The sequence below is a fragment of the Aquarana catesbeiana genome, linkage group LG12 (assembly GCF_042186555.1).
Source record: "Aquarana catesbeiana isolate 2022-GZ linkage group LG12, ASM4218655v1, whole genome shotgun sequence".
NCBI classification, from domain to species: domain Eukaryota; kingdom Metazoa; phylum Chordata; class Amphibia; order Anura; family Ranidae; genus Aquarana; species Aquarana catesbeiana.
Genome location: NC_133335.1, coordinates 12,722,839 through 12,746,788, shown reverse-complemented (window position 1 = coordinate 12,746,788; position 23,950 = coordinate 12,722,839). Strand labels below are relative to the sequence as shown.

Sequence of the window (23,950 nt, the reverse complement as noted above, 5' to 3'; positions counted from 1 at the left end):
GCTGCATATCTGATTGGAGACTGGGGACATGGTGCGGAATGGGTTGGGGACTGGGGACATGCTGCAGATGTGGGTGGAGAAGGGAGCTATGCTGCTGATTTGGCTGGAGACTGGGGACATGGTGCAGATTTGGTTGGAGACTGGGGACATATTGCATATTTGATTGGAGACTGGGGACATGGTGCAGAATGGATTGGGAACTGGGGATGTGGTACAGATGTAGGTGGAGACTGGAGCTATGCTAAAGATTTGGTTGTAGACTGGGGACATGGTGCAGTTTTGGTTGTAGACTGGGGACATGGTGCAGTTTTGGTTGTAGACTGGGGACATGCTACAGATGTGGGTGTAGACTGGAGCTATGCTACAGATGTGGGTGTAGACTGGAGCTATGCTGCAGATTTGGTTGGAGACTGGAGATATGCTGCAGATGTGGTTGGAGACTGGAGATATGCTGCAGATGTGGTTGGAGAATGGGGACATGGTACAGATTTGGTTGGAGACTGGGGACATGATGCAGATTTTGTTAGAGACTGGAGATATGCTGCAGATGTGGTTGGAGACTGAACGCATGCTACAGATTTAGTTGGAGAATGGGGTTATGGTACAGATTTGGATGGAGACTGGAGATATGCTGCAGAAGACAATGAAAGACTGGGGATAGAGGCTAGTAGAGATCACTGCTATTGCCCTTTGCCAATCAATGCTCCCACTATAGACTTCTGAGGTCCAAGGGCCACACAAGTACCAAAGGGCCACATTTGGCCCTCGGATTGCAGGTTAGGTGCCAAGGTCTTAGAAGCTTGTCCTGGAAAGTTCTCCAATTATGAAACCATGTAGCTAAGCGATAAGATCCTGAACAAAAATTAGAATAGTTACCTATATCTGTTAGGGGTCTGAAAGATGTTACCTGATTGGCTGTCAATATGTAGTCTATACTTGCCATTCATGTATTTATTAACATATCTTTTAACATTTTGTCTCCACAGATCAGTAAATCTATGTGGGCCCAGAACTTAATTCAGAAGAAAATCGATGACCAGAGGCTCCTGCACCAGTTCCACAGCAGTGACGTGTCATCCGCCCCGGAGTCAGACATCTCAAAGAATCAGAATATTCTTCTGGATGCGAAAATTGCTCATAATTTTAGTAAGTGGTACTTGGGCTCCAATTTGTTTTCCTGTTGTTTTTAAAAAAAAAAATGTATTTAATGCCTTTGGTCAAAGGCGTTAAAAGGGGCACACCCCCAAAAATTGCTGAAAATGTTTCCTTTTTAGGCCAGAAGAATGAAATATGAGTTAATTTCAACCTTTAAAAAGCCAAGAAACTGGCTGGGAAACTGGCCATTTCCTAAAACCGGAAGTGACGTCGTGAACGTGACATCATCAAAGCAGGAAGTGGTCCTTAAACACCTTCCTCCTTGACCTTTTTGTACTTTACATCTGTTGTATCCGTTTTTGGGGACTTTTGAGCCCATTTTGAAACCCTTGAGAAGATACATTACAGAAAGTGTGAATTTTTGGTCAAACCTTTGGGGTAGAGATGTTCTGGGTGAAATGTAGTGTGGAAGGTTCTCTCTCTTTCACATGTCTTGTGAGGCGGTTGACCTGATTGACCTCCCGGTCTTAAAAAAAAAAAAAAAAGTTTTTATTCAATTTTATAACGTTGGCCAAAAATTCTTATATCAAGGGTAATATCCTAATGGTTAACATTGTTATCCATTGTACAATTTTTATCTGCCAGAAAAAGAGTTTTTTTTTTTTCTTGCTGACCTCACATCAAAATTCCTTTCTCCAGGTATAGTTCTTAAAAGCTTCCACTTGGATCCCGAGCAACTGAAAGAGAAACTGTTAATTATTCAAGAGCGTGATGGCGGATTGTCGGATGAACATCTGACTAATCTCAGAAGGTAACTGATGTAATTATGAGGGGTTTCTGTCCTTCGTGTGTTACTTAAGCTGGGTGTAACTCGTAGAATTTTGAACAAAAATGTATACGGAAAATCTCGGAATATTTGAGTACCTCCACTCAGCACATCCCCAGCTCATTAGTACCCCTGTTTAGCAGATCCCCAGCTTATTAGTACCCTAGTTCAGCAGATCCCCTGAATCAGTAATAACCCCCAGCTCTGCTGATGCCCCACTGACTAGTTCCCCCAGCTTTGCCGATTCCCCGCTCATTAGTAAACTTTTCTAATTGATCCGAAAATGAATAAACGAAACCAATTTCCCAAAAACGAATTAAACGAATGAAACTAATTCAACTAAACGAATTTATGAAAATAATGAATCGAAACAAAACAAATTTTTTTCGCTCTGCACATGTCTAGAAATCTCCACAGTGTTGACACAGAGGTTTGATCTAACAACTGTTTAATTTGTTTCAGGTATGTCCCCACAGCAAAAGATAGCAACATGTATAAAAACTACAAAGGACCTTTATCCGAACTGCATATTGTGGACCAGTTCATGATGCAGGTAATGGATGGTGTTCTTTTATTTGTTAAAAATTACTCTAATTCTACAACCCCCCCAAAAAAGTTTTTTTTTTTTTTTTTGGAAACGGACTTTGAGGTTTCGTTTTAGAGAAAGTAGCCTGAAAAATTTTAGAATTTCCTTAGTGGGGTTTGCAAAGGATTCAGTCCAATGAAAATTGTTTATATTGATGGCCTCATTGCTGTAGACAGTCCAACCAGGCTTGGATATGTGGTACATTCATGTGATTGTGACCTAGATTAGCAGCCTGTCTTCCCTTTAAATCCCCAACACATTACCTATCCGTTTTATCACGAAAGTGCAAAAAAGATACCTAAAAGTCATTCCACAACACAACAAATTCCATACAAGCTTGTAGTATCAGGAAAGGTCTCATAAAACTGATCTGAAGGTGCCTACAGGACTTCGATCTTGGTGAATGTGTGGGTGGTGCTGGACTTAAGATCCTGGGATGGTGTTGGCATAGGTTTTGGTTGGTGTGGGAGAAATCTCTTTCAGATGTTTGACTCTTCGAAGGGACTGTCGGTACAGGCTCTTCTCATATGTAGCTTGGGTTTTGGTTGGTGAGCAATGCCGCAGAAAAAATCCAATTATTAAAATGGCATTCCTCACTCACCCATACCAACTGTACAGGTAAGTAGCAACAGTCTTCTTTTCGGCCAGAAGAGTAACCAATGCTAGATCTTTGAGCAGCTGGTGGCCAGTTTATTTCAAAGAGAGGGCAAACAAGCAGTTTAAGGAATCTAGTTGGATCCCGCTTGTTTCCTCTGTAACAGGGATCTCCAAACTGTGGCCCATCGGTTGGATGTGGCCCTTTGCTTGCCTTTTTCTGGCCCTCGGGGTACTATTGCAAGACCTTATTTCTCCTACTGACACCAACAGTTGAGGACTATTCCTTCCACTGACACCAACAAAGGGGCACGATCTCTCCCACTAATACCAATAATGGGGCACTATCCCTCCCACTAAAACCAATGATGGGGCACTATTCCAAGACATTATTATAATTCCTCCCACTGACACCAACAAGGGGGCACTATCCCTCCCACTGACACCAATGGTGGGACACTATCCTTCCCACTAACACCAATAATGGGGCACTATCCCTCTCACTAACACCAATGATGGGGCACTATTCCTCTCACTGACCCCAGTGATGGGGCACTATTCCTCCCACTGACACCAATGATGGGGAACTATTGTCAGGGCTGGGCTCAGCCCTTCCTTCTCTGAGCTGACCGTTCAGCTGTCGGCTAATTGCCAGCTCAGCCACAGTTACTCAGCTGTTGATGATATCCTGCTCGTCAGTCCTGCCTACTTAAGCCCTCCAGCCCAGAGGATCTTTGTCTTCGCCTTAGTCAACATCACAGAGACGCTCTCCTGCTTTCCTGTTAAAAGACTGGGGCACTATTCCTCCCACTGATACCAATGATGGGGCACTATTCCTTCCATGGATGGGATTCTTTCCACTGACACCAACGATTGGGCACGTTTGGTCCCACTGACACCAGAAATCGGACACTATTCCTTCCACTAACACCAATGATGGGGACCTATTAATTCCACTAATACCAATGATAGGGTACCATCCCTCTCACTGACACCAATGATGGGGCACTATTCCTTCCACTGATAACAATGATGGGGCATTATTCCTTCAATTGACGCCAACAATGGGACCCTATTCAATCCACTGACACCAGTGATGAGGAACTATTCCTTCCACTGACACCAATGATGGGGCACTAGTCCTCTCATTGACACCAACGATAGGGCACTATTCCTCCTCCTACTCCTACTAACCACAGGTGCTATGTAATTTCTTTTACTTCTACTGACCACCAAGCCTGAGGCATTTTCTACTCCCTCCAGCCATAGCCCAGCCCTCCTAAAGCCTGAAGGACAGTAAATTGGCTCTTTGTTTAGAAGGTTTGGAGACCCCCTGCTCTGTAAGAAAGCCTATGTTCGGCACCTCCCAGATCTCACGTACTTTAAGGGAATGCTCGTGCCACAAGTGCATTGTTTTTCCAGGTAACGGTAAGGTCAAGTGAGGCGTTCAGATCATGCTTCTGCACCCAATAATTCTGAGTCCTTGAACAAGACAACATAAATGAGGTTTCTGCTGCTTACTTTGATCCTACTTATGAAAGAGGGTAACTTTTGTGAAAGGAACCGGACCAGAACGCGAAGCATCTCTCCCAGATGCCGCACATCTACAGCAGCCTATCTCAACCCTTTTACCCCCAGAGGAATGCTTGAAACAATTTTCACGTCTAGGAAAACTCCTGAAAAAATGTGAAAAATGGATCATTGTTGTCACACCACTGGCTCCTCTAAGTGACATTGTCCCTGGAAATATACAAGCACCATCAACGATCATTCAAGCCACAGTTCAAGGAACCCCTAGCAACTTCTGGAGGAACCCTAGGTTTCCTTGGACCCTGGTTGAGAACGGCTGATCTGCAGAGCGAGTGCTTCCAGCAGGAGCTTTTCTTTGATGAGATATTTGCTAAAAATGCTATTGTACTTCTTTTTATTAAAATTCCAGCTTCAATCTCATCAACCATGCCTCAAGGACTTTCCCTAATGAGCGTATGTTGCCTTTCGCCCTGAATACACGGTATCAGACAAAAGTCTACCCATGAAACAATGGGTAGATGACAAAGAGATATAAAAATATTCATGATGGAGAAGAATAATTGTCAGCATAATGACTCTGTAAATAAAGAGTCCATAGAAAAGAGAAATAGCTAAGTGTGTTCCTAACACGAGTTTTCTATTGAATGAGGTTTTTGTTGCCGCTTGCAATTTTCTTTCCATGCCGGGGAGAGGTGAAGGAACATCTGTGTACTGGTGGAAGGGGCGGGGGTGCATTGATTTAATCAGTTAACCTGCCTTTCTCCTCCGTTATGAGTTTATAGATAAAAGAATACAACTCCTCCACAGGTGCTGGTGACTAAGGTGATGATTAAAATTGTACAGGAGTGCCCAAAATAACTAATAAAAATATAATATTGAGGATAAATGGGGAAGCGTATGCTTGCAAAGGTCAATACTCAAAAGAAAAGTTGTCATTACATGCTAAGCCATTGTAGGGAATTTAAAGAGGCCAGATTTCATGGCTCTTGTGTTATTTTTTTTTTTTTTTATTGTATTTTTATTGTGTTACATAGATTTTGTGCAGAAAACAAAGAGGTTATATTAAATCTAATCCAGCAGGCAATACACAGCTACTTAGACTCTTTGAGCTAATCATGTGTTTTATACTGCTTTCCTCAATTTTGCACATGCACATCTGCCTGAACTGAAGGCTGACAAAGGCATCACCTTCGAGTGTTCTTCACAAAACTGGCATAAATGATATGATGCTCTTGAAATTGGCCTTTATTCTTGCTGAATTCAATCCATATAGAAGATCATTAAAGAATTAGAGCAGCCATTCTCAACCAGGGTTTCATGGAACTACAGGGTTCCTCCAGAAGTTGCTGGGTGTTTCTTGAGCTGCAGCTGATTGACCTCACATTTGGTGGTACCTGCATAGTTCTGGGGCCAATGCCAAGTAGCAGAGGCCACAGCAAGACACCAATAGTCTTCTTAGCTGTCTGTAAGGGTGGCATTCTGAACACCACTTTAAGGGTTCAGTTCTTCCTACTGACCACAGATATAAGGGACATTCTTTCCACTGACCCACAATGAAAGGGTCATTCTTCCAAATGAACTTCATTGTAGGGAGCATTCTTCCCACTGATCACCGATGTAAAGAACATTCTTCTCACTGATCACCAATGTAAGGAACATTCTTCTCACTGATCACCAATGTAAGAAGCATTCTTCCCACTGATCACCAACGTAAGGAACATTCTTCCCACTGATGACCAATGTAAGGGGCATTCTTCCCACTAACCACCAATATAAAGAGAATTCTTATCACTCACCACAAATGTAAGGGGAATTCTTCCCCTGACCACCAATGTAATGGACATTCTTTCTATTGACTTCCAATGTAAGGGACATTCTTCCTATTGACGTCCAATGTAAGGGACATTCTTCCTATTGACCACCAATGTAAGGGACATTCTTCCCACTGACATCCACTGTAAGGGACATTCTTTCCATTGAGCGCCAATGTAAGGGACATTCTTGCCACTGAATTCCAATGTAAGGAACATTCTTCCCTCTTAGACCACCAATGTAAGGAGCATTCTTTCCTCTGACCTCCTATATAGGTAGCATTCTTCCCACTGACCCCCAATGTAAGGAGCACTATTCCTACTGACCACCAATGTTGGGAGCATTATTCCCACTGACTACTAATGCAAGGGGTATTCTTCCTAATGACCACCAATATAAGGAACATTCTTTCCATAGACTACCATTGTATAACTGCCACATGTCACACTCCATTGCTCCCCATGTGCTAACGATTAATCTCAGGCAATCATGGACCATTTTAATAGCATTGAATAAATAAACATCCTAATATATATAATTGTTCTGGTGTAGCTCAGCAGTCCTTAGATGTTTTCTCCCCCCCCCCCTTTATTTCCCCTGGCGATCCAGCCAGTGACAACACCTTCTGCCCTAGGGTGACAACTCTCACTCACTCTGTTGTATCCATGGAGAGAACCAGCATTGCCACCCCAGGGGGGACTACAGAACACATCCTCCTCTCCTCTTCTCTAAACTGTAGAAGGAAGATGTTCTTTATTCCAAAGAGAGAGCTGGGGAAAATGTAACTGATAACAGTCAGCACAGGTAGAGAGCGCAGGAAATTATCGGCTGACAAGATTTCTAACAGGTATTTGTTCCCCACTTATCAAACAAAACATTTTCAAAAGGTATATTTAACGGACCAAAAGGGTGCAAATAAGAGAAGTTCACTGTTAGAGTTTACTTAAACCTTAAATGTTATTTTATAAACAGCTAGTATAAGTGTTTTGACCTGGCTTAATATTAGCTTCCTGTAGATTCCTGCACAGAAGAACTGGAACCAGAGGGGGGGCACTCTAATGCAGTGCAGTGTTGGGCGCTACAGTACAATCCATTCTCTATACTCATTTCTGTTTCTTACAGATGTGTAAGATTCCCGATTTGTGCCCAAGACTCGACACTCTGCTAACAATACGAGAGCTACCTGGCATTATGAAATATCTGCAACCGGTAAGCCTATCGAAGAATTTGCAATACTGAAGCACAGCAAACATTTATACTTTAGAATTGATAGTAGTCAGATTCAGAATGGGACTATTATAAGTTATTAGTGAAACCCTGAAGTCATCTTTTTAAGCAATCGATTTATAAAACATTTGTTGCACAAACACCAGAAACATTCGTGCAAGCTGAACAATATGGCACCAATTTTTTTCTAATTGCTTAATTCCGGTATCATCAGCTCCGTCTAGTGGTCAAAATGTGGTTTAGTTTTCTGAAATACTTCAATGAGAAAACATACTGCATGTTGATCACTAGGTGGCACTGATTATGGAGGAATTAATCTATTAAAAAAAAATAATGAATGCTTAAGACATTCATTTAATGAATGTTTCTAAATGCATTTCTTGCAGTTCAGCTTTGAGTGGATTTTAATCACTTGTATATCTAAAAACATTGATAGGATTATAGATTCCATATTTTGGCAACATAGAAGTCATATTGGCCTTGTCTACCTTTCCGATGTCCTCTATGCTAGGTAAAATAAACTAGGTGACAGTGTTTCCGGCTTTGAATGGAACTTAACAGACTTTGCTTCTACAGTTACTTTTGCAGAAGGTCAAAGCATGTAGCCAGCTGCTGAGCAGCCAAGCATTTCCGGTGGTGCTGGCCTACGTCTTGGCGTTGGGCAACTTCTTGAACGAGAATGCCGGCAAGGAAAAGGCCAGAGGCTTCCAGCTCTCCTCCCTCACCAAAGTGAGTGTCCTACTTCATGTCTGTGAAGGTTTTTATTGATCCAGGTCATGGTATTGCAGTCTATGGTCACATTCAGGTCATGGTCTAGCAGTAGTTGGTCAAATTCAACTGGACTTGTTCTGTAATGTTGAAGACATTCTGTGGCTTCTCCAAGCCAGTTCTTCAGTTCTAACCGTCTTCTAGTTACATAATCCCATCCTTTGACTCACTTGGCTGAAGGTGTGAATTGTTGTCAAATGTTAAAGCAGCATAATATGTGGAAAACAAGTTGTGTTGAAGGCTTCCAACTCCATTCAGACATGGCTGTTCCAGTTTGACGTTGCTGGTCTCTTTCGCACCTCTTATGAACAAGCTGTCCTCTCTGTTCAGGATGTGCCCCTCGCTGTCCTCGAAAGAATGTTTCTCAACCATGATTCTCTGGAAATCCCTAGGGTTATTTTGAGGATACTAGGGGTTCCTTGAACAGTGAGCAATGGTTGATTAATTTGGTGGATTCATTTTACCACCAACACTGACCGCCAATGCAAGGAGGCATTTTTCCAGTAACCACCAATGTAATGGGTCAAAGCAAGGAGGCAATTTTCCACTAACCACCAATGTAGGGGATCACTTCTACACTGATCACTAATGTTAGATGATGCCACAATTTTTACCATCTGTCTTTTTTTACTGCAGTTATTTCAAGAATTTTACCGAAAATAATTGTTTTAAAGAAGTTTGTAACAAAATCAGCGTTGGGTGTCAAATACACTACGCTGGGGTGTCACCATTGTGACCCGGCCCCATGCTCAAGGGGGTCCATGCACATGTCCTCAGTCTATTTCTCTGTCTCTGTTTAAACCCCTGATATTGCACCAAAGCCTTCCAACGAGGGTCCTAAAAAAAATATGCAAATAATAAACAAAAAATAAATAAAATAAATGGTAAAAAAAAATACAAAAATAAAACAACAAAAATAAACTACTGACACCAGTGGCAGATATACCGGGGTTGCAAGGGTTGCACTTGCAACTGGTCTCTGGTGTTCTGCTACCAAGGGGGGGACTCCAAGATGGCAGGAAGGTCATCCACTGCAGGACCGTAATAAAGGGTCCCACGATGGGGGTAAAGGGCCCAAGGATCAGTAGGAAGGGCCCTGGTCGGGGCCAGGGGGGCCTTTTATGGTTTGAAGGTTTGTCTTGGGTTTTAGTAGTTACACCTCTGACTCTACATATGCCAAAAAACTTTCTTTAAATTTTTGATAGCGCTAATGAGGTGTAAATCTAATCCATTTTATAAGAGGTTCCTCAAAAACCCGAAAATCCAGGGCTAAACAAGGTTGAGAAAGTCTGCCTTAAGATGTAGGAAAAATGCTGCGCCTTGCCTGCAGAATTTGCCTTCCTATGATGGCCTATTCTTTTGTTGAGTGTGTTTTGTTTAATTGCTGGGATATCTTCATGACACCCATTAGAACTAAAAATGTGGTTTGAATGAAACGTCTGCAAATTCACAGTCCAGCTGACTACTACTAGTCCTTCTTTATAAATAACTTAAAGGGGTAGTCCAAGCAGGACAAAGATCCCCAGGAAACACCTGCAGCATCAAGTAACTCGTAGTCCAATTTCTTATCATAATGTGTGTCTCAGATCTTCTCTATAATAACGTTTTAGAATCAGTTCCCAGATGCAGATGGAATGTGGTAATGTAGGATGGGTCCTCAGCTGTAACCGATTTACATTGGGTGGATAATTCACACAAAGAAACTGCCTGTTGAATCTGTGGGTGGTAGAAAATTACTTCTAAATTCATCCAAATTGTAATGTAACTGTAATGTCTGCCCTCATGTTGTAAAGCGCTGCGCAAACTGTTGGCGCTATATAAAACCTGTATAATAATAATCCAAATACTAAAGGAATATACATGTATAGGTCTACCAATAGACCATCTGCCAGCTTTTACTGCATCCTTCAAGGCTACAGGTTCAAACTTTGGCTAATGTTTGGCAGAATACCAAACAGGCAGTGAACAGATCTTTGATTTAGCAAAACAGGAACTATACTGCCCGTAAGTTCTAACAGTGGGTGTGCTAGGCCTAGACTGGCTGGGAAGACACAATCAGTATTTAAACAGCATAAATGGTGTAAAGGGTTAAGGGGAAGAGGACTATTAAATTTAGTAAAAGGGGCAGTTTCCAAAGGGGGTCTTCTGCCGGCTAATGTCGGGGCCCTTAAGCTGGATACACACTATACAATTTTCTTTAGATTTTTTTCCTTCAGATTTACCAAAACCATATAATATGAGATCAAACCTTAAGAAATTCAATTTGTATGCAATCAGTCAGGCCCTTGCACTACATGGTTTTGGTAAATCTAAAGGAAATCAGACAACAAAAGTTGTATAGTGTGTATGGGGTCTTAGATGACTGCTGTTGGTGCACTGGAGGTAGTCCTTCTACCCTGCAAACAGTAAGAAGTGCAGCATAACCAAAGCAAGGCAGAATTGACATGAGTCAAGGGGTGTGCAATAAAGCTGTAGTTTAATTGCGCCCTGAGTGAATGGCGTGGCGTGAACTTAAATCAGATGGCTGTAACTGGATGCGAGTTAGATCGCTATCAGTATCCTGCTCTCAGTGGCTTGTCTCTTCGTTAATGGTACCGGAAAGCCAGTGGCCCTCTTACCAACTCTCCATCGTGGCGATGCAGTCTCTGATGGAAGGGGTCCACTCTTGGTTTGGTCCTAGTGTGACTATGTCTTTAATGACAGATCAGCTGGCCTGATGATTGCTCTGGTTTCCTTGCAGCAACCCTGCAATGTGGACCAAGCAGTCAACAATTCCAGCTTACCCCCAGGCTCTATCTCTCCCCAACTTGTTCCAACAGGTCTGGGTTCCCACAGCACCAAGAAAGCAGCTTTTCCCTGGCAAAAGAACATACAGCCCCTCAGGCTCCTTCTGCCGCACACAGACCGTTGGGATCAGTAGTTCAGAAATACAGTTGTTTCATGACATCGCTGCCACCTTGAACTACACCTCCAGGGATTCCAGGCATTCTGCTTTAAAGTCTATAGGCTTGATGTAACTTGGCTCTTCCCCTACTGGCTGGAGGAGAACTGTGCAGAAGCTTTAACAACTCAGCAGAAGGGAGCAGAAAGGAAACGTATTCAGAGCCTCTAAAAGCCTTTGTCTCAAAACACCAAAGTGCTGTGCCTGGCTACAGATATATCACCTGACACCTTCATATATCTCATGGTAGACATAGTTTCCAATAGATTTGTTACTAAATTTGTTTTGTTGATTGGTTCCAAAAATTTAGAATTTGTTAGAAAACGAATAAACAAAACGACGGTCAATTAAATGAATTTCAACGAAATTCGTTATTATTTCATTTGGAGATTCGGATACATCTGAATCTCTGAATAACCAAAAATTTGTCCGACCACGGAAGCCCCATAGTAACTCTATGGGTGGTGTCACTTCCTATTCATTTCACAGCAGTTGTCGGCTGAGTCCTCTGCAGAGCTTCCGCCGCTGGAGACCGGACCGTATCGGCTTAAAAAAAGGTATGTATACTGATTTATTCTTTATAGGGCTAGATGGGTTAGACTTTTATCGTGGATGTCTGTAGCTGTAGCAATTTTATTGTTAGGGTGGACTTATCCTTTAACATCAAACAAATACAAATTTACAGCGCTCCTCTATATAATTCCTAAAATGTACAATCAAACCTACATCTCCGAATGTGCAAAATTCACATTGTATAGATGCAGCATACAAAGTGTTGAAAAAACATTAATACATACGCACATTGCATTTAGTGTTTGTCATTGATATAAAGTCAATAAATCCACATATAGAGTTCTCCTGTGAAAAAAAAAAATATATACTGCAAGACCAACAATCCAATTCTCCACACACAATGGGGGACTTCCTCTAAAGGTGTTGATTATATTCATCAACCGTAGAGATCCCCCGCGTGGAGGTAAACTCACCGATTCCAAAATAACCCATCAAATAACAGGCAGGTCAAGCGCCGCTTGTGGGGAATGATCCTGTCCTTTCTCCTTAACCCTTCCAGGGACTCACCAACAGCCTAAATAAAGGCAGAAAGAGATCGGCCTGTCACGTATCTTGGTGGAGGTCGAAGTCATGAGAGGGCTTCCCTTGCAGCTCTGATGCAAACACACCTGAATGTGAGAACAGGAGGCTCAGACCTGGACAGCAGATGATGATCAGTAGAGATGGTCCGCAGAGATGGTGATAGATGACGGCAGGAGAACATCTCACGATCAAATGATGCCCGGCAACCCACGCACTGATCGCATCGAGGTGCAGAGTAGGACCCAGAAGGCAGATCTGGTAGGTAGAATAGCCAGGATCTAATGCTAGCAGGAAGGGAGATGTAGTCTGGAAGCTGAGCCAAGGTCAGCCAAGGAAGGTGAGATGACTGGAAGAGGAGACGTGGTCAGGAGCCAGGCTAAGGTCATAAACAGATAGACAGTAGTAACCAAGGCAGGGTCCAGTGACAAGCCGAGGAGGTCCAGATTAGGAGCTGGTAACAGAAGCAGGGTCTGGAAGCAAGCCGGATCATACATGGGAGATCACGCAGGAGCAACGTCAAGCAGCAAGCCGAGGTCACGATCCGGAGGGAGTCAAAAGATTATCCAGGGACAAGCTGAGCCAGCAACAGAAAGTTTAACTGGGTAACCAGGAAGCACAAAAGCAAGGATGTCAGGGAGCTGAAGATCATCCAGCGATTAATGATCACTATTCCATTCTTTAAATAGGCCACCAGGCGTGATAAAAGAGAGGATGCCCAGGCATACACCAATGCATGCTGATGCTCCTGTGTGTATACCCACGCAGCTTCCTGACAGGAATTCCCTTTCTGTGTGCTGGAGCATTCGCATTTCCATTAGTGTCCTGACATCTGCATAGTATAGTTTTTTTTTATAAAAGAAACATAGAACAATTTTACACAACACAAGTGCTCAACCCAACACTAGTGAACAGCCGCTTAGTCCTCCCCAAATTTTTGACCATCAGTCATTTGCATGCATGCTAACATGTAAGCTTTGTTTAATACACGCGTTTCGTCTCCTACAGGCTTCATCAGGAGATGTACTTTTGATGGATTATATGGAGGTGCGACTAACTGAAGGACAATATAGTAACATCTTAGCTTGGTTCCACTGGGCGCGTTTTGTCTCCTAAAGACTTCGTCAAGAGCTGTACTTTTGATGTACCATGCACCATTTTGATGTGGGCATGCACCAATGCATGCTCATACACCTATGTGTATACCCACGCAGCTTACTGGCAGGAATTCCCTTTCTGCATGCTGGCACATGCGCATCTCCACTAGCGCCCTGACATCTGCATGGTATAGTTTCTTTTATAAGAGAAACATAGAACAATTTTACATAACACAAGTGCTCAACCCAACACTTGGGAACAGCCGCTTAGTCCTCCCCAAATTTTGGACCATTAGTCGTTTGCATGCATGCTAACATGTAAGCTTTGTTCAATCCAATGTGTTTCGTCTCCTACAGACTTTGTCAGGAGCCGTACTTTCGATGGAGCTGTACTTTCGATCTGTTATATGGAGGTGCTACTAACTGAAGGACAATATAGTAACAGAACACTCATTAAACAAAAAAAGAAGGCACTTATATAGAAGTTTCATTAGTACTTTATCTCAGAAAAGTGAGTACACCCCTCACATTTCTGTAAATATTTTCTTCTATCTTTTCATGTGACAACACTAAAGAAATGACACTTTAACAACAATGTAAAGTAGTGAGTGTACAGCTTGTATAACAGTGTAAATTTGCTGTCCCCTCAAAATAACTCAACACACAGCCATTAATGTCTAAACCGCTGGCAACAAATGTAAGTACACCCCTAAGTGAAAATGTCCAAATTGGGCCCAAAGTGTCAATATTTTGTGTGGCCACCATTATTTTCCAGCACTGCCTTAACCCTCTTGGGCATGGAGTTCCCCAGAGCTTCACAGGTTGCCACTGGAGTCCTCTTCCACTCCTCTATGACGACATCACTGAGCTGGTGGATGCTAGAGACCTTGCGCTCCTCCACCTTCCGTTTGAGGAGGCCCCACAGATGGTCAATAGGGTTTAGGTCTAGAGACATGCTTGGCCAGTCCATCACCTTTACCCTGCTTGTCTTCAGCAAACTGTTTGTGGGCTTTCTTGTGCATCATCTTTAGAAGAGGCTTCCTTCTGGGGCGACAGCCATGCAGACCAATTTGATGCAGTGTGCGGCGTATGGTCTGAGAACTGACAGGCTGACCCCCCACCCCTTCAACCTCTGCAACAATGCTGGCAGCACTCATACGTCTATTTCCCAAAGACAACCTCTGGATATGACGCTAAGCACGTGCACTCAACTTCTTTGATCGACCATGGTGAGGCCTGTTCTGAATGGAACCTGTCCTGTTAAACCTCTGTATGGTCTTATCCACTGTGCTGCAGCTCAGTTTCAGGGTCTTGGCAATCTTCTTATAGCCTAGGCCATCTTTATGTAGAGCAACAATTCTCTTTTTCAGATCCTCAGAGAGTTCTTTGCCATGAGGTGCCATGTTGAATTTCCAGTGACCAGTATGAGAGAGTGAGAGCGATAACACCAAATTTAACACACCTGCTCCCCATTCACACCTGAGACCTTGTAACACTAACCAGTCACATGACACCGGGGAGGGAAAATGGCTAGTTGGGCCCAGTTTGGCCTTTTTTACTTAGGGGTGTACTCACTTTTGTTGCCAGCGGTTTAGACATAATGGCTGTGTGTTGAGTTATTTTGAGGGGACAGCAAATTTACACTGTTATACAAGCTGTACACTCACTACTTTACATTGTAGCAAAGTGTCATTTCTTCAGTGTTGTCACATGAAAAGATAGAAGAAAATGTTTAAAAAATGTGAGGGGTGTACTCACCTTTGTGAGATACTGTGTGTTGATTAGGTGGGGTGGGCAGGAAACTGCTTCAACGATTTGATCACATTATTTAGGTAAATCAGAGATCTTTTTATTATTGGCTCTGAATTCCGATGCCGTATTCATGCAGATTGTCCGTGAGTTTCAAGAACAAAAACTGCTTCATTCCATCTCCATAGATGTCTGCCTAATGCGGTCTGAAGAGTGGTTCCTATTTATGAATGTATGAGTGATTTATGGCGGTGAGGGAACAGCAGGGATCTTCGCGGTATCGCTGCTAATACCTCATTCATCACTGAGAGAATCACCGAACAAATCAGTCGCCCCCCCCCCCAACACGCTTCCCTATGGAGTTCCTCCAACGGTGAAAGAATCTCAGGAAAATAGTGAGGACACGGGGGGCAGAAAAATATATCTTTACAGCAAGTTACATGAAGGAGACCTGATCTCAGCAGATGAGAGGTGCCAAATTAAGACACGAGGCTCCACCGAGTTCCAACAATACAGGAAACGGCCACACAACGATATCCCAAGGCATTGAAAGTGAAATGATTACCCTTACAAAAAAGAAAAGCTACTATCCATTACTCCATAAGCAATTACTTCTAAAAACTCCCTGATTCAAATATTGTTGTCAGCTGCTGGGAACTGCTGTAGCTTTCACGCCTACATGCTCATAACATCAATTTACACTATATTACCAAAAGTATTGTGACGCCTGCCTTTACACGCACATGAATTTTACTGGCATCCCAGTCTTAGTCCGTAGGGTTCAATATTGAGTTGGCCCACCCTTTGCAGCAATAACAGCTTCAACTCTTCTGGGAAGGCCGTCCACAAGGTTTAGGGTGTCTATGGGAATGTTTGACCATTCTTCCAGAAGCACATTTGTGAGGTCAGGCACTGATGTTGGAGGAGAAAGCCTGGCTCGCAGTCTCCGCTCTAATTCATCCCAGAGGTGTTCTATAGAGTGGAGGCCAGGACTCTGTGCAGGCCAGTCAAGTTCCTCCACCCCAAACTCGCTCATCCATGTCTTTATGGACCTTGTTTTGTGCACTGGTGCGTAGTCATGTTGGAACAGGAAGGGGTCATTCCCAAACTGTTCCTACAAAGTTGGAAGCACGAACAAGCCCAATCCCTGAAAAACAACACCACACCATAATCCCCCCCTCCACCAAATGATTTGGACCAGTGCACAAAGCAAGGTCCATAAAGTAATTGATGAGCGAGTTTGGGGTGGAGGAACTTGACTGGCCTTGACTTGGCCCCCTAGATGACATGGGACAGTGGACACTGGAGAGATGTGACACTGGAGAGATGAATACGACATCCCTTCTATTACAGAAATCAGACAGAAGATACAAGAAAGGGGACACCAGAGAGGTGAGTATACAGTATTACCTCTTTGATTAAAGAGAATTTCCTTTTGGATAATTTATGGAGTTCGTAGTATCACTTTAAACATTATCTAGAGAAACAGTACAATAAAGTATGAAACTTGACCATAAAGCTTTTTATTTCCAATTATATATCACCTCATTTAAACTGGGCACATCAAAAACTCAGAAGCCTGCAGATAATGCATTTTTTGAACGGTAATTAAGCATCATTTTCTTTCACAAACAAGGCTCGCCCCAGCAGGAAGCCAGGCCCTCAGTTACAATTGCTTTATCTGATGAAGAGAGAAAATATATCTTTAATATTGTAAATTCTAGCTTTGTCACATATCTAAATGGTTTCAATGAGGTTGATAATATTACATATGATCTTGTCTTTTGGTCTTGTCAGCGGTCGGTCATTTTAGGGGTGTAACATTCCATTTATACAGTGTATTATGATCATGCCCAGTGGTCGGTCATGTTGGGGGTGTAGTGTTCCATGTATGGAGTGGAATGGAATTACATTGTGGTCATGTCCAGTGGTTGGTCATGTTGGAGGTGTAGTGTTCTATGTATGGAGTGGAATGGAATTGCATTGTGGTCATGTCCAGTGGTTGGGTGTAGTGTTCTATGTATGGAGTAGAATGGAACTTCATTGTGGTCATGTCCAGTGGTCGGTCATGTTGGGGGTTTTGTGTTCTATGTACGGAGTGGAATGGAACTGCATTGTGGTCATGTCCAGTGGTTGGGTGAAGTGTCCGATGTATGGAGTGGAATGGAATTGCATTGTGGTCATGTCCAGTGGTTGGTCATGTTGGGGGTGTAGTGTTCTATGCATGGAGTGGAATGGAACGTCATTTTGGTCATGTCCAGTGGTCGGTCATGTTGGACATGTAGTGTTCTATGTATGGAGTGGAATGGAATTGCATTGTGGTCATGTCCAGTGGTTGGATGTAGTGTTCTATGTATGGAGTGGAATGGAACTTCATTGTGGTCATGTCCAGTGGTCGGTCATGTTTGGGTTTTGTGTTCTATGTATGGAGTGGAATGGAATTGCATTGTGGTCATGTCCAGTGGTTGGGTGTAGTGTTCTATATATGAAGTGGAATGGAACTTCATTGTGGTCATGTCCAGTGGTCGGCCATGTTCGGGGTGTAGTGTTCTATGTATGGAATGGAATGGAATTGCATTGTGGTCATGTCCAGTGGTCGGTCATGTTGGAGGTGTAGTGTTCTATGTATGGAGTGGAATGGAATTGCATTGTGGTCATGTCCAGTAATCGGTCATGTTGAGGGTGTAGTGTTCTATTTATGAAGTGGAATGGAACTTCATTGTGGTCATGTCCAGTGGTCGGTCATGTTGGGGGTGTAGTGTTCTATTTATGGAGTGGAATGGAACTTCATTGTGGTCATGTCCAGTGGTCAGTAATGTTTGGGTTTTGTGTTCTATGTATGGAGTGGAATGGAACTTCATTGTGTTAATGTCCAGTGGTCGGTCATGTTTGTGTTTTGTGTTCTATGTACGGAGTGGAATGGAACTGCACTGTGGTCATGTCCAGTGGTTGGGTGAAGTGTCCGGTGTATGGAGTGGAATGGAATTGCATTGTGGTCATGTCCAGTGGTTGGTCATGTTGGGGGTGTTGTGTTCTATGCATGGAGTGGAATGGAACGTCATTTTGGTCATGTCCAGTGGTCGGTCATGTTGGACATGTAGTGTTCTATGTATGGAGTGGAATGGAATTGCATTGTGGTCATGTCCAGTGGTTGGGTGTAGTGTTCTATGCATGGAGTGGAATGGAACTTCATTGTGGTCATGTCCAGTGGTCGGTCATGTTTGGGTTTTGTGTTCTATGTATGGAGTGGAATGAAATTGCATTGTGGTCATGTCCAGTGGTTGGGTGTAGTGTTCTATGTATGAAGTGGAATGGAACTTCATTGTGGTCATGTTCAGTGGTCGGTCATGTTGGGGGTGTAGTGTTCTATGTATGGAATGGAATGGAATTGCATTGTGGTCATGTCCAGTGGTCGGTCATGTTGGAGGTGTAGTGTTCTATGTATGGAGTGGAATGGAATTGCAATGTGGTAATGTCCAGTAATCGGTCATGTTGGGGGTGTAGTGTTCTATTTATGAAGTGGAATGGAACTTCATTGTGGTCATGTCCAGTGGTCAGTCATGTTGGGGGTGTAGTGTTCTATGTATGAAGTGGAATGGAACTTCATTGTGGTCATGTCCAGTGGTCGGTCGTGTTTGGGTTTTGTGTTCTATGTATGGAGTGGAATGGAACTTCATTGTGGTCATGTCCAGTGGTCGGTCATGTTTGGGTTTTGTGTTCTATGTACAGAGTGGAATGGAACTGCATTGTGGTCATGTCCAGTGGTTGGGTGAAGTGTCCGGTGTATGGAGTGGAATGGAATTGCATTGTGGTCATGTCCAGTGGTTGGGTTTTGTGTTCTATGTATGGAGTGGAATGGAATTGCATTGTGGTCATGTCCAGTGATCGGTCATGTTGAGGGTGTGGTGTTCTACTTATGAAGTGGAATGGAACTTCACTGTGGTCATGTCCAGTGGTCGGTCATGTTTGGGTTTTGTGTTCTATGTATGGAGTGAAATGGAACTGCATTGTGGTCATGTCCAGTGGTTGGGTGTAGTGTTCTATGTATGGAGTGGAATGGAACTTCATTGTGGTCATGTCCAGTGGTCGGTCATGTTTGGGTTTTGTGTTCTATGTACGGAGTGGAATGGAACTGCATTGTGGTCATGTCCAGTGGTTGGGTGAAGTGTCCGGTGTATGGAGTGGAATGGAATTGCATTGTGGTCATGTCCAGTGGTTGGGTGTAGTGTTCTATGTATGGAGTGGAATGGAATTGCATTGTGGTCATGTCCAGTGATCGGTCATGTTGAGGGTGTGGTGTTCTACTTATGAAGTGGAATGGAACTTCACTGTGGTCATGTCCAGTGGTCGGTCATGTTTGGGTTTTGTGTTCTATGTATGGAGTGGAATGGAACTGCATTGTGGTCATGTCCAGTGGTTGGGTGTAGTGTTCTATGTATGGAGTGGAATGGAACTTCATTGTGGTCATGTCCAGTGGTCGGTCATGTTTGGGTTTTGTGTTCTATGTACGGAGTGGAATGGAACTGCATTGTGGTCATGTCCAGTGGTTGGGTGAAGTGTCCGGTGTATGGAGTGGAATGGAATTGCATTGTGGTCAGGTCCAGTGGTTGGGTGTAGTGTTCTATGTATGGAGTGGAATGGAATTGCATTGTGGTCATGTCCAGTGATCGGTCATGTTGAGGGTGTGGTGTTCTACTTATGAAGTGGAATGGAACTTCACTGTGGTCATGTCCAGTGGTCGGTCATGTTTGGGTTTTGTGTTCTATGTATGGAGTGAAATGGAACTGCATTGTGGTCATGTCCAGTGGTTGGGTGTAGTGTTCTATGTATGGAATGGAATGGAATTGCATTGTGGTCATGTCCAGTGGTTGGTCATGTTGGGGGTGTAGTGTTCTATGTATGAAGTGGAAAGGAACTTCATTGTGGTCATGTCCAGTGGTCGGTCATGTTTGGGTTTTGTGTTCTATGTATGGAGTGAAATGGAACTGCATTTTGGTCATGTCCAGTGGTTGGGTGTATTGTCCTATGTATGGAGTGGAATGGAACTGCATTGTGGTCATGTCCAGTTTTTGGGTGTAGTGTCCTATGTATGGAGTAGAATGGAATTGCATTGTGGTCATGTCCAGTGATCGGTCATGTTGAGGGTGTAGTGTTGTATGTATGGAGTGGAATGGAATTGCATTGTGGTTATGTCCAGTGGTTGGTGTAGTGTTCTATGTATGGAATGGAATGGAATTGCATTGTGGTCATGTCCAGTGGTTGGTCATGTTGGAGGTGTAGTGTTCTACTTATGAAGTGGAATGGAACTTCACTGTGGTCTTGTCCAGTGGTCGGTCATGTTGGGGGTGTAGTGTTATATGTATGGAGTGGAATGGAACTGCATTGTGGTCATGTCCAGTGGTTGGGTGTAGTGTTCTATGTATGGAATGGAATGGAATTGCATTGTGGTCATGTCCAGTGGTTGGTCATGTTGGGGGTGTAGTGTTCTATGTATGAAGTGGAAAGGAACTTCATTGTGGTCATGTCCAGTGGTCGGTCATGTTTGGGTTTTGTGTTCTATGTATGGAGTGAAATGGAACTGCATTTTGGTCATGTCCAGTGGTTGGGTGTAGTGTCCTATGTATGGCGTGGAATGGAATTGCATTGTGGTCATGTCCAGTGATTGGGTGTAGTGTTCTGTGTATGGAATGGAATGGAATTGCATTGTAGTCATGTTCAGTGGTCGGTCATGTTGGACATGTAGTGTTCTATGTATGGAGTGGAATGGAATTGCATTGTGGTCATGTCCAGTGGTCGGGTGTAGTGTTCTATGTATGGAGTAGAATGGAACTTCATTGTGGTCATGTCCAGTGGTCGGTCATGTTTGGGTTTTGTGTTCTATGTACGGAGTGGAATGGAACTGCATTGTGGTCATGTCCAGTGGTTGGGTGAAGTGTCCGGTGTATGGAGTGGAATGGAATTGCATTGTGGTCAGGTCCAGTGGTTGGGTGTAGTGTTCTATGTATGGAGTGGAATGGAATTGCATTGTGGTCATGTCCAGTGATCGGTCATGTTGAGGGTGTGGTGTTCTACTTATGAAGTGGAATGGAACTTCACTGTGGTCATGTCCAGTGGTCGGTCATGTTTGGGTTTTGTGTTCTATGTATGGAGTGAAATGGAACTGCATTGTGGTCATGTCCAGTGGTTGGGTGTAGTGTTCTATGTATGGAATGGAATGGAATTGCATTGTGGTCATGTCCAGTGGTTGGTCATGTTGGGGGTGTAGTGTTCTATGTATGAAGTGGAAAGGAACTTCATTGTGGTCATGTCCAGTGGTCGGTCATGTTTGGGTTTTGTGTTCTATGTATGGAGTGAAATGGAACTGCATTTTGGTCATGTCCAGTGGTTGGGTGTATTGTCCTATGTATGGAGTGGAATGGAACTGCATTGTGGTCATGTCCAGTTTTTGGGTGTAGTGTCCTATGTATGGAGTAGAATGGAATTGCATTGTGGTCATGTCCAGTGATCGGTCATGTTGAGGGTGTAGTGTTGTATGTATGGAGTGGAATGGAATTGCATTGTGGTTATGTCCAGTGGTTGGTGTAGTGTTCTATGTATGGAATGGAATGGAATTGCATTGTGGTCATGTCCAGTGGTTGGTCATGTTGGAGGTGTAGTGTTCTACTTATGAAGTGGAATGGAACTTCACTGTGGTCTTGTCCAGTGGTCGGTCATGTTGGGGGTGTAGTGTTATATGTATGGAGTGGAATGGAACTGCATTGTGGTCATGTCCAGTGGTTGGGTGTAGTGTTCTATGTATGGAATGGAATGGAATTGCATTGTGGTCATGTCCAGTGGTTGGTCATGTTGGGGGTGTAGTGTTCTATGTATGAAGTGGAAAGGAACTTCATTGTGGTCATGTCCAGTGGTCGGTCATGTTTGGGTTTTGTGTTCTATGTATGGAGTGAAATGGAACTGCATTTTGGTCATGTCCAGTGGTTGGGTGTAGTGTCCTATGTATGGCGTGGAATGGAATTGCATTGTGGTCATGTCCAGTGATTGGGTGTAGTGTTCTGTGTATGGAATGGAATGGAATTGCATTGTAGTCATGTTCAGTGGTCGGTCATGTTGGACATGTAGTGTTCTATGTATGGAGTGGAATGGAATTGCATTGTGGTCATGTCCAGTGGTCGGGTGTAGTGTTCTATGTATGGAATGGAATGGAACTTCATTGTTGTCATGTCCAGTGGTCTGTCATATTGGAGGTGTAGTGTTCTATATAAGGAGTGTAATGGTTATGTCTAGTTATTGCTCCTGTTGGGGGTTCAGTTAAGGCAACCACAATTTTGTACTACAAAGTAACAAATTCCTTCTGCTCAGGTAAAGTAAAGTGCAAGATAACTTCCTCCCTCCCAAAAATTCCCCTCTCTTAATCCTAATCGAATCTGTCACTGTATTATCTTTTTATTCAAGTTGTAAGTTTGACTCATGACTATGGCTTTCGTTCTGTCAATAACGCTTCAACGTTCATGTTTTATTCCATTTCTTCCATGTTTTATTCGATTGTATTATTGTGTGCATAGTATTTAAAGTTCCTTAGTTCAAAATTCTCATCCTTCTACGTCTCTTTTAACACGCTGTGTGCAAAAAGAGATCCTCTGAGGAAATGCGAATGCCAGATGGAAGTGTTTTATCTGTCATGTTGAGCAATAACTGATAGGCCCAGTCTTCTCCAATACTTGTGTGGCTCATAGATTGATAGCCTGGTCTGTCAATGATGATTCTCTTCTACCGGTAGATGGCCCATCTCGCTAGTAAAGAGAAGAGGTTCACCTTGATGCATGCCCTTGTGGAACAGATCCTGTTACAAGAGCCTGATCTGGCGAAATTTTTCCAGGAGTTGACAGAATTTGAAGCCTTTCCTGGTGGTGAGTAGATAAAGGAACATTATTCAATCACATTCATAAAATCTGATGTGAGGTCCAGAGAGCATTGATCTAATACTCCTCTCCGTGTTCATTTCTTGTCCAGCTTCCGTCAAAGGTCTCAGCGCTGAGGTAGACGGTACGTAAATTTGGATGGCTTGTGAATTAGTTCTGGCAACTATCCAGGGGAAAAAATGAAAAGGAATATAATCCCCTTACCATTCTCAAGTGGGTAGTTTTTTTTTATTTCTGAAGGAGAGATTGGTTTCACCTTGTTCTCCAATGAATAGTCATTTGGACAAAAACATTCTCAGGTTACTTAAACTAGCAGTATTGTAAAAATAATAATAATAATTAAATAATATATGCTTTAAATAGGGAGAATCTCATGAGATTGTATTTTAAAATAAAGGTATCGAAATAATAACAATTTTTGATTCTTTTAAAATATTAATACTACTACTAATGATACTAATAATAATTATTATTGTAATTATGTTTTTTGTTTTGAGGTTTTTTTTTTATTGTACAGTAGAGGCAAAGTAAAATTGCCACAAAAGTTGTAAGGACATCAGCTGTTTCAAACTGAGCAGCACAAATTTAATTTAAGCTGCTTAGTTTGAGTTTTTGAAGATGAAAAGCTCTTATTTTATTTTTTATAATAATATAGGGTTTAATTAGAAAAGTTATGGCAAAGTCTAATAGTATTTTTTAAATTAAAATATAAAG

At 42.9% G+C, this 23,950-nt stretch overlaps 1 protein-coding gene across 1 annotated transcript in view; it reads left to right on the top strand.

Moving 5' to 3' along the window:
- Nucleotides 1-23,950, top strand: part of LOC141113900 (uncharacterized) — a 158,204-nt gene that overhangs the window by 92,645 nt on the left and 41,609 nt on the right. Inside the window, exons 8-14 of the mRNA XM_073607245.1 lie at nt 987-1,146; nt 1,795-1,906; nt 2,384-2,474; nt 7,566-7,652; nt 8,247-8,399; nt 23,095-23,224; nt 23,328-23,360. Coding sequence (XP_073463346.1) covers nt 987-1,146; nt 1,795-1,906; nt 2,384-2,474; nt 7,566-7,652; nt 8,247-8,399; nt 23,095-23,224; nt 23,328-23,360 — 766 coding nt within the window. The remainder of the gene's footprint in view (nt 1-986; nt 1,147-1,794; nt 1,907-2,383; nt 2,475-7,565; nt 7,653-8,246; nt 8,400-23,094; nt 23,225-23,327; nt 23,361-23,950) is intronic.